The 14,306-nt window shown below is 35.5% G+C and overlaps 1 protein-coding gene across 1 annotated transcript in view; it reads right to left on the bottom strand.

Annotated features, from left to right (window-relative positions):
• Positions 1–992: 992 nt before the first annotated feature.
• LOC150095580 (apolipophorins-like) overlaps positions 993–14,306 on the bottom strand; it is a 77,853-nt gene continuing 64,539 nt past the window's right edge. The window contains exons 32-35 of the mRNA XM_090409882.1: positions 8,608–9,044; positions 7,300–7,414; positions 3,682–4,010; positions 993–1,229 (exon numbers count right to left, since the gene is read on the bottom strand). Coding sequence (XP_090266008.1) covers positions 1,197–1,229; positions 3,682–4,010; positions 7,300–7,414; positions 8,608–9,044 — 914 coding nt within the window. The 3' untranslated portion in view covers positions 993–1,196. The remainder of the gene's footprint in view (positions 1,230–3,681; positions 4,011–7,299; positions 7,415–8,607; positions 9,045–14,306) is intronic.

Below are 14,306 nucleotides of genomic sequence, written 5' to 3'. Positions count from 1 at the left end.
ATGTTATCTTGATTTGTTTTCAGACATTTTTCATTATATTTAATATGTTAGAGCTAACAGGCTGTCGAGTTTACTTTGTGCAGTAATTTTTTCGTACAGTTTTTGTTTAGTTGTTTAATTTATATTGTTCTATGTTTTTCTTTGCGATACTCCCACTTTTCTATTATATGTCATACCCTTGTTTTGATATTGTTTCAGCTTCTAGATTGTTGCTGTTATCAATTCCCCGGAAATTAGCCTTGTGCCATAGCTGTATTTGCATCATTACTTCCATCACCAAACATGTATTCTCACATGAAAAACTAATTGGCTTCTCTAAAGTTGTTATCATGTGATTATGTGTTTTAGGAGGATTGCTAGAGTGCTAAATTTGAATAATTTATCATTTTTATTGCTCTCCTGAGATAAAACGGCGGTAGCAATCTGAAGGATGGGTTCGTTATAACTGCATCATTTAACGCTGTTTAGCCCCGATCATCCTTCCATGTTACAGAAGGGACTGTGGCCGTATATTCCTTGGCACACAACAATGCTTGAAAATAGTTTATTACAGCAACTCCTAAAGAATGATCGTATATATTTAGTATTCTTTAAAGCATACTTTTACTATTAAAATCTTATTTTAATGTAAATTTAGTGACTAACTAAAACATTCAGATTTACATTCTAACATAAGATGTTAGAGTCAGTCTCAATGTTTTAGTTGAAGTTAATCCATTTTGTTGTTTGTTTCACCGAAGACTTGTATTACAATATTGAAGCATAAGAAATCAGTTTTCATTTGGATAAATCGTACCTTATTTGAGTACGATTTATTGGTTAAATTGTTTATATCGATGTGACGTTAAGTTTAAATACATATTCTACAGCAGTTTAATTCTAAAGAATTAAACAGGCAGTAACTAGCTCGTAGCGAGTTCGTTACACACTCTCTGTGAGGAAAGTTTAATAGTATTAATTATTTATTTTTAAATAAATGAAGAACAGATTCGTTTTCTGTGTTTTAGTACAAACTTTATTTGACTCCATAGCCACAATAAATAATCCCTGCACTGGCTCATGGTTGAAGATTGAAATGTAGTTTGCTAACACTAACGTAGAATTAATCGACAAACACTGCACGTAGTTATGTGAACATACAAAACATTAAACGCAGTACACTGCACACGCATTACATGGTTACAAGACTAACATCTTCAGAAATATTCGGGATCATCACTGGTGTATAGCTGCAAAAATAAAAAATAAATAAAAACACCAATTAGAACAGATACTACAGGGTATTAAAACTTTTTTTATATCATATTAAAATCGCATGAATGTTAAATACCATAAAAATATGTTTGAGCAAAGGAGTAAATATTCCATTTAGAGCCTGCACAATTCTCTCGGAAGGCAATTTGTTTTCAAAAATAGAACTGGGTAAAATAATAAAAATTATACTACGATCCCATTAAGATGTGTCAGCTCTTTTGTCATCATCAAATGTAGCTACGAAGGAAACAGTAAGACGAAGTGAGTTGCTTTCTTTTCTTTTTTTTTATAGTAGCTTCATTCGTGGCTTGTTTTTATTAGCAGGAGGATGGGATAGGATGGCATTTTTGTTGAGAAACCGATGAAATTAGGCGAGTTCTATGTGATAGTTTACTGCGACTGGATTTATTTTGATTGCAGGGATTTCGAAGGACGTAATTTTAATCGATTGTTCTGGAAGTTTATCATAATGGTATTCTCAATATTAGGAATATGTTGGTATGTTTTTACATGTAATGCTATTTGTGTGGTAAGATTATTATTATTGAGGTCTTTTGGCTGAGATTCCTTTTGTTGTTTCTAGTGCTCTGATAATCTAGAAGGATACGCATAGGTGGTGTCGCATCCACTTTGGTATTGAAAACTGTAATACATTATCACAGCAATTTACTATGATGGGGTGTTAGTATTATTTTTTAAAGGAGAATGTAGTAAATTAAGGGGATAAAAATCCCTTATTATTTTACAGCCAGATTTTTATCCCCTTAATTTAATTAGCTTCGCCAGAAAAATAGCCGTTTGGCTTTTCATCGGAGAATGTAGTAGTTTATGACTGGTTTTAAATACTACTTTATATCTAGATTATTTGAGTATATTTAATAGCTTTTCAGACAAATGGAAATATGAACACGAATCTTCAGAATAAAACGGATATTTCAAAAGAATTTTCCGTTGTATTTTACGATAATTTCATATGATCAATAAACATATTTTTATGTATCCGTCTCTTGTTATAAATATCCTTGAAGGTTGAAATGTTTGCTTTTTTTTCTGACAAGGTAGCGATTTTTTTTTTTTGTTGCTAAGCAGATTGCATAATTAATTGATTATTAAGTACGAAATGTATTTAAATAACGGAGATGTAGTAGTAGATTTATACGATATGATCGGAGGTACTGGATAACCCTGTGCGTTTTGATTTGACAAAAAAATATGTAGTAGACGATTTGTACGCGGTGTAATTTTTAAGTTGTATTTATCTATTTCTTGGTTATTATCTAAAATATGAACTTAGCTATATCTTTCTTTTTTTTAATGAAATATGCTTACAGGACTTTCTTGTTTCATAAGAAACAAGAAATTCATATTTATAAATTTAATGAAGTTCATGTTGCTTCTGTTTATAGAATTTATTAATACTTCATTAGCAAGCTTAAAGTTCTTGGAGAAATCCCTACCTTAGTTTCTAATCCCTCTAACCTTGTTAAAATTTACTGTTAGAGAGGGCCCATGTAGCTCAGCGGAAGTAGCATGTGCCTTCCGCGGCTCTAGATCGCCCAAAGAGAGAGAGAGAGAGAGAGAGAGAGAGTCGTAAGTTCAGTTCTAGTCGCCGACTAGAGGAACTTTCACTAAGCCTTTTTTTAGACTAGTACCCGAGTTTGTCGGGTGCAGGGAAGCGGGATTTTTCTCCCATAAATTCCAAGAAAATCGACCGTAGAATCCACACTATTTTCAGACAGCAAGCATAGTGTTAAGAGATTAGGGATCACGAGATGGCGGCACTTGTTAGTCGCCTCTCTTTAGCAGACGATATATATAATTAGTGATTGTCTTAGGCCAGCTATCTCTAATTGGCCACCGATGGAGATTGAAATGCTTCCTCAGTCTCCATAGCGCTAAAACGGTCTCGCCTACGGAAATAAAAAGCTGATAGTACTATCAGTACTTTCAGTACTATCTACTAGTAAATTTTAACTAGGTCAGATTGATTTGAAACTAAGGGGGTTGCTCCATCATACTTGGTACTCAAATTCCAGTAAATGTATGATTTCTGGAATTTGAGTATGAAAAGCTGGACTTAAGTCATTGGATCTATCGATTATCTTTATTAAACTGAAATTTCATGCAACGATATGAAGGATTGAAACGGCATGAAATGTAACTAAAGTTTAACCAGAATAACAAAAATTACTATCCGCAGATTATTTAAAAATATCCAAATTCCAGCGAGTGATTATGTTATAGATTGGTTATGGAATCAAAAATAGAGAAGGTAGCAATGTAACTGCTCCTAAGAGTCAAATTCGTGGGTTGATAATAGAGTCTCGATTTTATTAAAACTATATCCTTTTAATAGCTAAGGTAAACCACTGTAGGGTTTACGTTAACTATTTACCATTAGATTTAAATAACAGCAACCATACTCACTCGTACGGGAACTTTTGGTCTTGGGGTAACACACGGCCTGCAGATCGTTTGGGAAATACCTTCATTCGTTTCCACGCACTCACATTCTTGGCATGTGGGAGGTTTGATGGTTTTAATGATTCTTCGTGCCAGAATGCTCTTCCAGTTTTTGCTTTCGACGTATGATTTATCCGTAATGGGCAACGTAGTGAAGAAACTTCCATGTACTTCTTGGGCAAGGGTGATGCAAACATCTTTAGGAACTGCAACTTGTGAGCGGAGATCAGGTTCACCTTCTAGTTCCTTCTGACTGATGTCCTTACTACGATAAACTGTGTCTGCATCTACAGCTGTTGTTTAGAAAGAAATTAGTACAATAAACAACAGCAAGAAATAAATAGAGGGGAGATTAAAATTGAAAACTAAAATTACATTCTTAGAGTATTGTAATTCGATATAATGCATCTATTTGTGTGTGTGTGTTCTACAAATTACTGTTTGTAGAATACACATATGTAGACACATCCACATCCACCTTCTATACACACGCGCGCACACGCACACACACACACACACACACACACACATGACAGAGAAAGCCATGCCATTTCTAAAATACTCTTTTCATGATATTCTACATCAAAATTTCGTCACCTCGCTCTATTAATATTTACGTCCTTTCTCTTCTACTCTCTCTCCGAATTTCTCAAATCATTCTGACCTATCTTCTCATCCTTGATGCTTCTTATGTGCAATCAAAACGAATGCCTACAACTTTAATAAGTGCAGGCAGCAGAGAGCTAACAGAGAGAGACGAAAGTGACTATTTTGCAAAAGTATATCATCCAAGTGAAGATATCGTTATGTCTTGAGGTGAAGGGGACTGATGTGAGAACAAAAGTTGATGAATTGGAGGTACTTTTAGGATATTCCAGACTTTAAACGCACTGCAACTGTGGGATTGGATTTGATATCGGCTCACATTTTAAGAGAATGTGCAGGCGAACTAGTTATGCCTTGGCTAGACTGTTTAAGTCTCAGCTGTGGCAAAGTACAAAGAGAGTGGAAAGAGGCCAAAATAATTCCTTTGCATAAAGGAGGATCTTAGTTTGTGGCAGTAAATAATAGAGCAGTCACTAGTTCGGGAGTGGTGTTGAAAGCACTGGAAAAGTTGGTCAGAAAGAGAAATCAGGAATGGGTCGATAAGAATATGGTACTCTAAGAGCACATGGTTTCGTGAAGGAAAGGTCATGCATTAGTAATCTATTAACTTTTTATAATAGGGTGACAGCTGAGTTGAATAAATGGAATACTACAACGATGATACTGCTAAATTTTACAAAGACATTTGATAGGATACTACAAGGAAATCTATTACGCATGCTCCAACAAATGGGGATGGATATAAACTGGTAATATGGATTGATAGACAGATATCAAAAAGTAGTATATGGAAGAGAAGAATCCAGGAGAAAGCAGGTGACTTGCGGTGTGTCACAGGGATACGTGCGTCGACCACTGCTGTTTAATTTGTACATAAATGATACAGGAAATAATTTGAAGAGAATTTGCTGATGATGCAAAGTTGGGTAGTGTTATGTTTAATCAAGGCGATGTAGAGAGGCATGATGATTTGGATAGGCTGATAGGATGGGCAAAACCTAATGGATGTCGATTTCATGGGGAAAAGTGTAAAGTTATGCATTTTGGGATACAAGAATTACAAGCTGATTGACGAAACTGTGCTCCAGGAAATTGATGAAGCCAGAGATTTGGGGATAGTAGTAGTAGTAGAAGAGAGAGAGAGAGAGAGAGAGAGATGAAGTTTTGTAAGGAGTATATCGCTAAAGTTGCCAGGGTACTACCTCACGCTAACAAACAGAGATAGGGAGTTCTCATTCCTCTTTATAAAGCCTTAATATGAACTACATCTTGATTACTGTGCTCAGCTCTGGTCGCCTGGGTTTCTTGGTGATGAGGAGGTGGCGGAGAGGATTCAGATGGTGAGTAGTCTCTGGAATGCTCCCTATGAGGATAGTTTGAAGGTTTGTGGATTGCAAAAGTTGGTTAATAGATATATAATAGACACATTTAAGCTATTAAAAGGATTTTATAGGATCGATGTAAGGGAAATGTTTCAGCCTTTGGTTAGTGGGGACAGAACAACATGTCATTCCTGATAGTTGGGTATAAGAGTGTGGTTAGTAAGGGTATGAGGACTAAATTTTTTGCTTGGAGAATGGTGAATGAATGCAATGGATTGCCTGAGTCAGTTGGGTCTTAGCTTTGGGTCCCCACGATGTATCTTAGGACTCCATGGAGGTGCTGTGCAATAACAATAATAATAATTATATCTACCAAGTGGACGAGTTCCATAATTTCTACTGATCTTTTCCATATTCGCCTGTCATTCCCATTATGCTGATCCAAATAGTTGCTTGGATCAAATCACTGAAATAATCTTGTTGGTATGAAGGTCTCCATTCCTGCAAAATTTCTTCCACTCATCATTAGGTCCTTCATCTAAACTTTAGTTCTCCAATAATGAGTTCTCCAATTTTGAGTCACTCCAAAAGTGACTCAAAACTAAAAACCACAATTCACTCTCAGAATACACGAATACATGCAAACGCTTCAAAAAAACCTAAAGCTGATTGTGAAAGGATCAAAAGTAGGAAACATTTTCTTTGTACAAATGACAGCTGCAGCCTCTAATTCTTAGAGAAATCCATCTGTTGCAATTTATTTCCACCCGTGCTTCAGTCTCCAGATGGCCCGTCACCCTTAAATCAACTGAAGACAAATTTGACCATCATTTTACTCATCACTGTGTAAAACAGAGGATTTACAAGTGCACTGCTTAAGGAGAATATCGGTTGATTCTTCCTCTCTCTCTCTCTCCACTCATTTTTGCATTGTAATAATAATATCATAGGTTTTGTATACATTTCGCGTGTAGATTTAATCGATGCTTAAAGTGAGAGTAAATGAAACAGGATGGTCATGGAAATGGCGATGAACCAGGACAAACAAACAAACAAAAAATGACTGCTATGATGTGCGAAATTAGAGTCAGTTCTTAAAATTCATACCTTGCAATAAGTATCTTAGAGTATTTCTTATAATAATCATATTTAATACCAGACTTTTTATTAGGCTATTATTTCTAACAGGCTCTTTATTTCTGCATTAGCCTTTTTTATAAATACGTTCATGTGCGTTGCTCTTCCGAACTGACCACAACCCTTCGCTTTCCTCTAGTCTTGCACGAATACGAGCAGCTACCTGGTCAATTTTCATACACAGTTCAACTCCACACATATCGAAGCAGCTTCTTATTTTCTTCCTTCATTTAGTCTACCTATTTTCTTTGAAGCAGCCTTTTCCATACTGTTTTCTCAAATGAGAACAGCCACCAGCTTTTCAAGAAACTTATCAATATATTTCCTTCTTTCTCCTTAACCACTTACCAACACAATAGTCTTGTGTTAGGTCTTTTGATCTCTCGAGTGTGAGGTTAATATAAAAAGAAGCTAGAGAATTATAACTAAAGAAAATGGAAACAATAATTTCTGATAATTACATTGACAGTTATTTAAACGTAACACTCTAAAAGATAATATCAGAATATAGTAATACCAAAGATTCCTTTGCCCTTTGCAGCACTTCCCTTGATCTCAATCGCACGATCGTTGAGGACATGCAGTAAAATTCCTCTTTCAAGTAGCATCTGTTGGATTACTGAATAACTTAGCTAAAATAATAAAAGCATACGTTTAAGAACGTTATAACAATTTCTTTGTCTTTCAAATTTAGATTTTAAAAATTCCTATTTTTAATGTCATATTTCAGTTTCAAAAAACTTTTTGTATACTTCTTTCAAAAAAAAAAAAAAAAGAAGGAGGGGAAGAATATGAAGATAATTAGATTAGTTCTTTCCCGTAATGTACTCAAATATAGCTCAAATAATTGAAAATACATACAAAAAACGATATTGTTATTAATAGCGAGCGTAAATATATTATTTCATTGGCTTACCAAATATCACTACCATAGTCTTGAAAAACTATTGTAATATGGAAATGCTACAGTTGAATAAGAGAAGGGATTCAAATGATTCAGGAAAACAGAAATTTATGTTCGAGGTTTTTACTAGGAAGAAGGAATGGATTTTAAAGTGTGCCTGCAGTTTAGTAGCATTTAGTATTTATGTCTGTTAGAACTTGGATTGTCAGATGTTATATCAGTACTTTCTTGTTGCGTGCTATGAGAGCGGTTTGAAGAAATTCTATTTTGAAAAGAAGAAGAAAAACATGCCAGTTCACAAGTTATTCAAAGGATCAATAAAGCCAAACAAAAAAAAAAAAATTAGGCAAATTACCAAGAAAGCTTTTTACTCATCTTCAAAGATGTTCCCAAATATTAGTACCTAAGGTACGATTGCAATAGCCTTCCTGTAAGTGCATTCAACATCCGAAAACATCTGTGACACTGGTTTCCATGATGAGGGAGTTGCAAATGATAAATGTCATAATAATACTCGCCAATTTCCAAATACTGCGGCGAATGGTAAGTCGTAATGGTTTTTAAAGTTGTGAACTATAAACAACTCCCATTACGTTATGGTATTTGCATTTAGGATAATCAAATTTAGAGAGTATTGAAAGAACACTACCGTAATCCGTAATAAATCTTCCTAACTGACTGGTACTCAGACTAAGAGACACCCCCCACCCCCACCCAACACACACACACACAAACTCGGACGAAGCTCTCCGGATTGACATCTGCGATTGTTAAGTAAGGCTAGAATGAAATATGTTAAATAGCGTTAATTTCATTAAATTTCCAGACCGATAAAATATCCCCGGTTTACCATTCCACGAGAAATCAAAATGCGCTTAAAATTCATAAAGAAAAAAACGTACAAAATACGAAGATACTTACATCCATGTGTTCCTCTTTACAGGCCGAGCAAGTCAGGAGAATGATAGTTTTTGACACCCCTGCGCGGAATGGATATTCAGCAGCAAACTGAATAGCACCAAAAGTGTCTACCTGTCCATTGCGACCATTGTCAAAAGTCATTCTTTCAGTGGCTAGGACGACGTCTGGTACCTCAAAGAACAAATTACCACGAGCAGTATGTACATGTACTGGGCTCTTCCCACCAAAACCGACTACTGCATAACGGTTTCTGTTGAACGTGCTTCCTGTAAGTTCGCGATCCAGAAGGCGTGCTATGCTGTCGATCTCTTGAATGAGGGGTTTATTGCAGGAGCGTTCTTCTACAACGAAGACGATATCGGCAGATCGTGGGATATCTTTCTCGATAACTTTCTTGTCTCCATACTCGATTTCTTCCCCGTTAGGTGCACATTTCACTGGGGAAAAAATATGAAATATTAAGAAATTGAATTTTGTACGTTAAATCTTCTAGAAATTTAGAAAAAATAACGAACTGGTTATTTTCATTCTGTTATACCATTCCTTATCATGAGTTCACATTCCTGGATGTCGTAACGAGTAGCATCGCTTTTTCGCAACATAATTGGTTACTCCATATACGGTTCAGAATGAATGCAAAGTATTTCCAGATGCTTTTGAATAACTTTTGCCATAAACGATAATTTATCTGACTATAAATTACATATGCCTAAGGGTAGTTTTGTGGTCTTAAGTATTGATTTGTTTTGTAGTAATTATTGCTGAATTATTGAACAACCTATTAGACAAGATACAGTCTAATAGGTTGTTCATAATCTCTGGGTGAATGCATTTTGTTGAAATTCTTTGCAGTCCTTAAACATTTGTCGAGCTTTTTTCATTACTCATTTCAAATTATTCGCTTTAAGCAGCAAAATTTGGCGAAATATTCAGAATTCCGTAAAACAAAAACAGTATATTTTTGACATGCTTACTAAATTTTGTCCAGAAACTTTAGTCCAGGAATGATCTAATCTAATTGAATATACAATTAGATTAAATCATTTTAGTGTCAAAATTAGACAACAAACAAAACAAAACAAAACGAAATTATATTTATCTACTAATTTAAATCAAGGATGCTCTAATTTAACTTACTGTGGTAATGAATGTTATCACTTATATAAGACTATTATTTAGAAATACATCTTGTTATAAATTATCATTTCCTTGCTTGTTGGTACTACGGACAGAATTTTTACAAAATGCGATTTTCATTTTAGCATAAGTGAGTCATTTTCATATGTAATGGCCTCCGAGGAAGAAGTCTCAGAGGAAATCTCTTCATAGTGCTGACTGATATGCCTCCATATATTCTGTTCTTTTTTTTGAAGTAGTATATTCTGTTCTTTGGGTAACAAATTATTATTAATTAGAATTATATAATTTCCATTTTAATCCAATTATGAAGAAAATTTCAGGAAACCTTAACTTAAGAAATAGCTACATTCCAAACTTGATCGTAAATAATTGAAGGATGGGACACGTACAGGTTACGGGGTGATCTCTCCTTAAAACACTCTCCTTCATTTTAGTCTGAATAGGCTAAATTTTTCGGAGGCCTTGGTTAAAGTCAAAAATGGTTACATTCCAGATTTCGTCAAATCGGCTGAACGTTGCAACCTGTAGACGTTCCCAAAGCACGTGACCCTCCTTTTTGTTATCCTTTCATTTTTGTTCCACTGAGCTGAAATTCTCAGTGAAGCATAAACAAGATTATCAAGAAATAACTGTATGCGATTATTATTAATTATACTTAATATTAACGTTCATTTTGTTAGGTTTTGTCCCTTTGATTACTTCACTAGGGGAGAAGCAACAGATTGATAATATTAAACTTAGAACTTGAGTTTACAGCGGGTGGAATTATAGCAATTTTTGTACGGCCATAATACGACAAGAGAGCGAGCGATCGTCCTTGAAATTATGAGTGTGCATAGCAAGGTTTTGAGGTTTGATTTTTTTTTTTTAAATCCGGAACAGTAGTGCATGAGGGTTGCCTGGCGATTGGTGAGTGCTTCTTTTTCATGCGAATCTTGCCTACGAAAAAGCTATAAATTATAAAACATTAGTACCAGTGCACGGATGAACTGCTGATTAAATAATCTATCCTGTAGAGCTCAAAACATAACCTTTGACGACACTTTAGACCAGGGGGTTCCCAACCGTATGCCCGCGGGAACCATGGCGCCCGTCGACCAATTTGTGTGTTCCCGCCGCTGTTCAACCGTGTGCTGTATAGTTTGTAATAATCACGCAACAATTCATGGCATGCTATATGACGCATGCATTAATGACACATGACGAGTATTAAACGCATACAATGTAAAGTAGACGCGCATTCGAAGTTGTTCATTCCAGTTTAAGAACTGGAATATCATCATATTCTTCTAATTATGAAGCACTGGCCAATGAAATGCAATGCCAAAGATCACACTAACTTACATATATATATTTAAATGTTTATATAATGTAAACTTTTAAGTAATAAAACATTTGATTATAATGTAAACTTTGTATGTATCATTTAACAAAAGAATTCAAAAAATTTGCTTGAAAAAATAGATGGTGCCCATCGCCCTATCGGTATTTTAGAATGTGCTCTAGGAAACAAAAAGGTTGGGAACCCCTGCTTTAGACACTCAGTAAGCATAGCGATGATGTCGTACAGAGTTACCACCAAAAACATTCACAGATAACATGCCCACGATGGTATTTGAACGCACATTGTGGCTGGGGAGCAGGTAGGCTATCCACTTGGCCAACCATGTCTGCACTATTAATAAATAAAATTAAGGAAAGCAATATAGGCACTGTGCAGTTAATATGGCCACTAATGATAAGACTTGGAACTCCACGGAGAAACCCGAATCATAATAATGTGTTGTCATTTTTATAATAAAACTGTAATCTAAGCTACACATACAGCGTAGTCTGTCTGGCTGGTTTGACAAGTGGACAACGTATTCTCTCTCCAGTATGCAGGTCATGAATTCGAATCCCTCTAGGGCACTATGTTTATGAACGTCTTTAGCACGTTGACCGCCACAGCATATTTCAGGATTCGGGTCTCAGAAGCCAATTTGATTTAATCATAACGTATTATTCAAAACCCTAATTATAATGCATAGTAATCACCAAAAAACATACAGAATGTGTTTTTTTTAATGAAAAAAAAGCTCTCACGAGTTATCTCATAGTTGACATGTGTAACGAAAGTTCTTCGTAGTTGGCATATGTAACAGAAAGTTCGCAGTAGCCAACTACGAGTTAATTCGCACTTAGACACGTTTCGACTTGTCGTTGCTTCGCTAAAGCAGAATTAACGATAAGTGTGTAAATTCGTCAGTAGTGAATCAAATTTAGTCGGGTACGTTACATTTACATCTTTCTTGAGCATTTTGTTTTATTATTATTATTATAATATATATTTATAACCCCACAGTATGGATAAGAAAAGACGACTGACTCAATAGAACTCGAGTACTACGCTAATCTAAGTGAGTCAGAATTTGACGAGATTTTTGCCGAGGATGGTTACGACCATGGCATCCACAAGGGTAGGGCTGACAGGGCTCTAGCCTGGGGGCCCGGAATTAGGGGAGGGAGGCTTGCTGGGTCGGCCAGTTAAGTGAGACTAACAAAAGACAAAAAGAAACTTTATAAAATAAGAACGAATATGTGCTGAGAGGGACTACTAGATTCTGCAATCGTTTCCAACCCATTATCCATCTTTTCAGACTTATGGTTACGCTTCTAAACTTCCCATTTGAAAGGATTTACTTTAGTTTTCGTTTTTTGTTCGCCCGTCTCGCTTTCTATGCAAGCCGTCGTTTCAATGCTGACGCTGCTCCGATGTTACCAGCACACTACCCTACCGGTGCGTATGCTACGGATGCTGAGAGAATTTTATTTTATTCATAAAAGAGAAAGCTTTATTCGATAGTTTTAGTTCGCTAAGTTGATCTCAAGAAACTGAAAATTTTCTACAAAATTCTTTATTTCAGAAGAATTTGTCTTATTTGAATTAAAAATTTGCTAGTTAGTAAGTAAAAGAAAATATAAAGCTTTTCTAGTTATGATTTTTTTGTATGAAACAAACTTACTTTTTTTTTCAGATCATACAAATTTGAGATATTAAAAATATTTAAATAAATTGCTCTCAAGCAAGCAAAGACGTTCTAGTTAAAATAAATAAAATCCCAATGTCTGATTCAAAGTACAAACATAAGTCAAGAGCTCAGAAGAGGAAACTTAAATCCGAGAGAGTGAAAATCGAAAGCATCACGAGGTCGTCAATTCATAACCAAATTTTTAAAATCTGAAAATGAAAAGGACATAGTTCCCAGTACTGATCATAGCGAAGTGGTGATAATGTTTGTGACATTGAAATCCAAACAGAATATCAGTGTCAAATCGAAACTCATAAAGCAGTCGAAAGTCAAGCGACTGTTACATGTGAACCTCTTGCAACGAAAGAAAAGGCCACAAGTGAAAAATGCAAGAGGAGTGACTATGGAAGAATATGATACAGTTGATGCTTCAGTTGCAGGCCCTGTTGAAAAATCTGATATAAAATATGATGACCCTAGTATTTGGCCCAGAGTAATCTCACACAACATGCGGCAAGAGACAGTACGGACTATCAGCTTTCAAGAATTCCAAAAGATTTATAAGGAATTGCCAAGAGATCTTAATGGTATGAAATTTCAAGATTTTTTGCTCTATACGAAAACGAAAGATGAAAGAACAAAAGAACATTTTCCAAAAGAATGGTTAACATTGTGTGTATCGAAAGAAAATCTTTATTGTTTACCATGTCGTATTTTTTGCGACTCTAATAACACAAACTTAAGCAGTTTAGCCCAAAAAGGATTTTTGCCTAGATATAAGCATTGGAAAAAGTTGTATGGTATGTTGTCTCTTCACGAAAATAGTGCCGAACACAGAAAACAATATCTGGCTTTGAAATCCTTTTTGCAGGCATTGAAAGGACATGGAATCGATAAAGACTTACAACTACAAATTCAATATAAAACAAATAAGTGAAGAGCACCTCTGCAGTGGATTGTAGATGTAACGTTATTTTTATCATCCAGAGGTTTAGCATTTCAAGGAGAGAACACGAAGATTGGAGATGTTCATAATGGGAATTTATTAGGTATATTAGATATAGCCAAGAACGACTTAATACGTAGCAATTTTGTGCATCGAAAATGATTTGGCTGAGCTTTTGTGTTATCATTTAAACTAATTGATCCTAAACCCTGTAGAGCAATGTGTTGTCCTTAACCTGAGCGATAGGTAGGGGGCCTGCCAAAAATCCTGGCCTGGGGGGCCCCTTCAGGATGTGGGGGGGCCTGGTTACGACATTAGCGATTATGAACCTTCTGAGGATTCGAGTGAGGACAGCGAAGATGAAGTCTTCCCCGAGCCTGAAGATAATCCTGATACTTCTCAAGCAACAACATCCAATACGAACGGTAATTTGTGGACCCAAATACAGCAAGATCCTGAACAATTTATTTTCCAAGAGAACGTTTGTTTAAAATTGGACACAATAGATTTTACAGTACAAACATCGGTGGACTTACTGTTTTCAGAAGAGTTTCTTGCATTACTGGTCGAACAAACTAATTTATATGCTGAGCAAGAAATTG

Source organism: Typopeltis vanoorti, chromosome 20 (genome assembly GCF_054136105.1).
Source record: "Typopeltis vanoorti isolate ZY-2024b chromosome 20, IOZ_Tvanoo_1.0, whole genome shotgun sequence".
Classification (NCBI taxonomy): Eukaryota; Metazoa; Arthropoda; class Arachnida; order Uropygi; family Thelyphonidae; genus Typopeltis; species Typopeltis vanoorti.
This window is presented reverse-complemented; position numbering and strand designations above follow the sequence as displayed.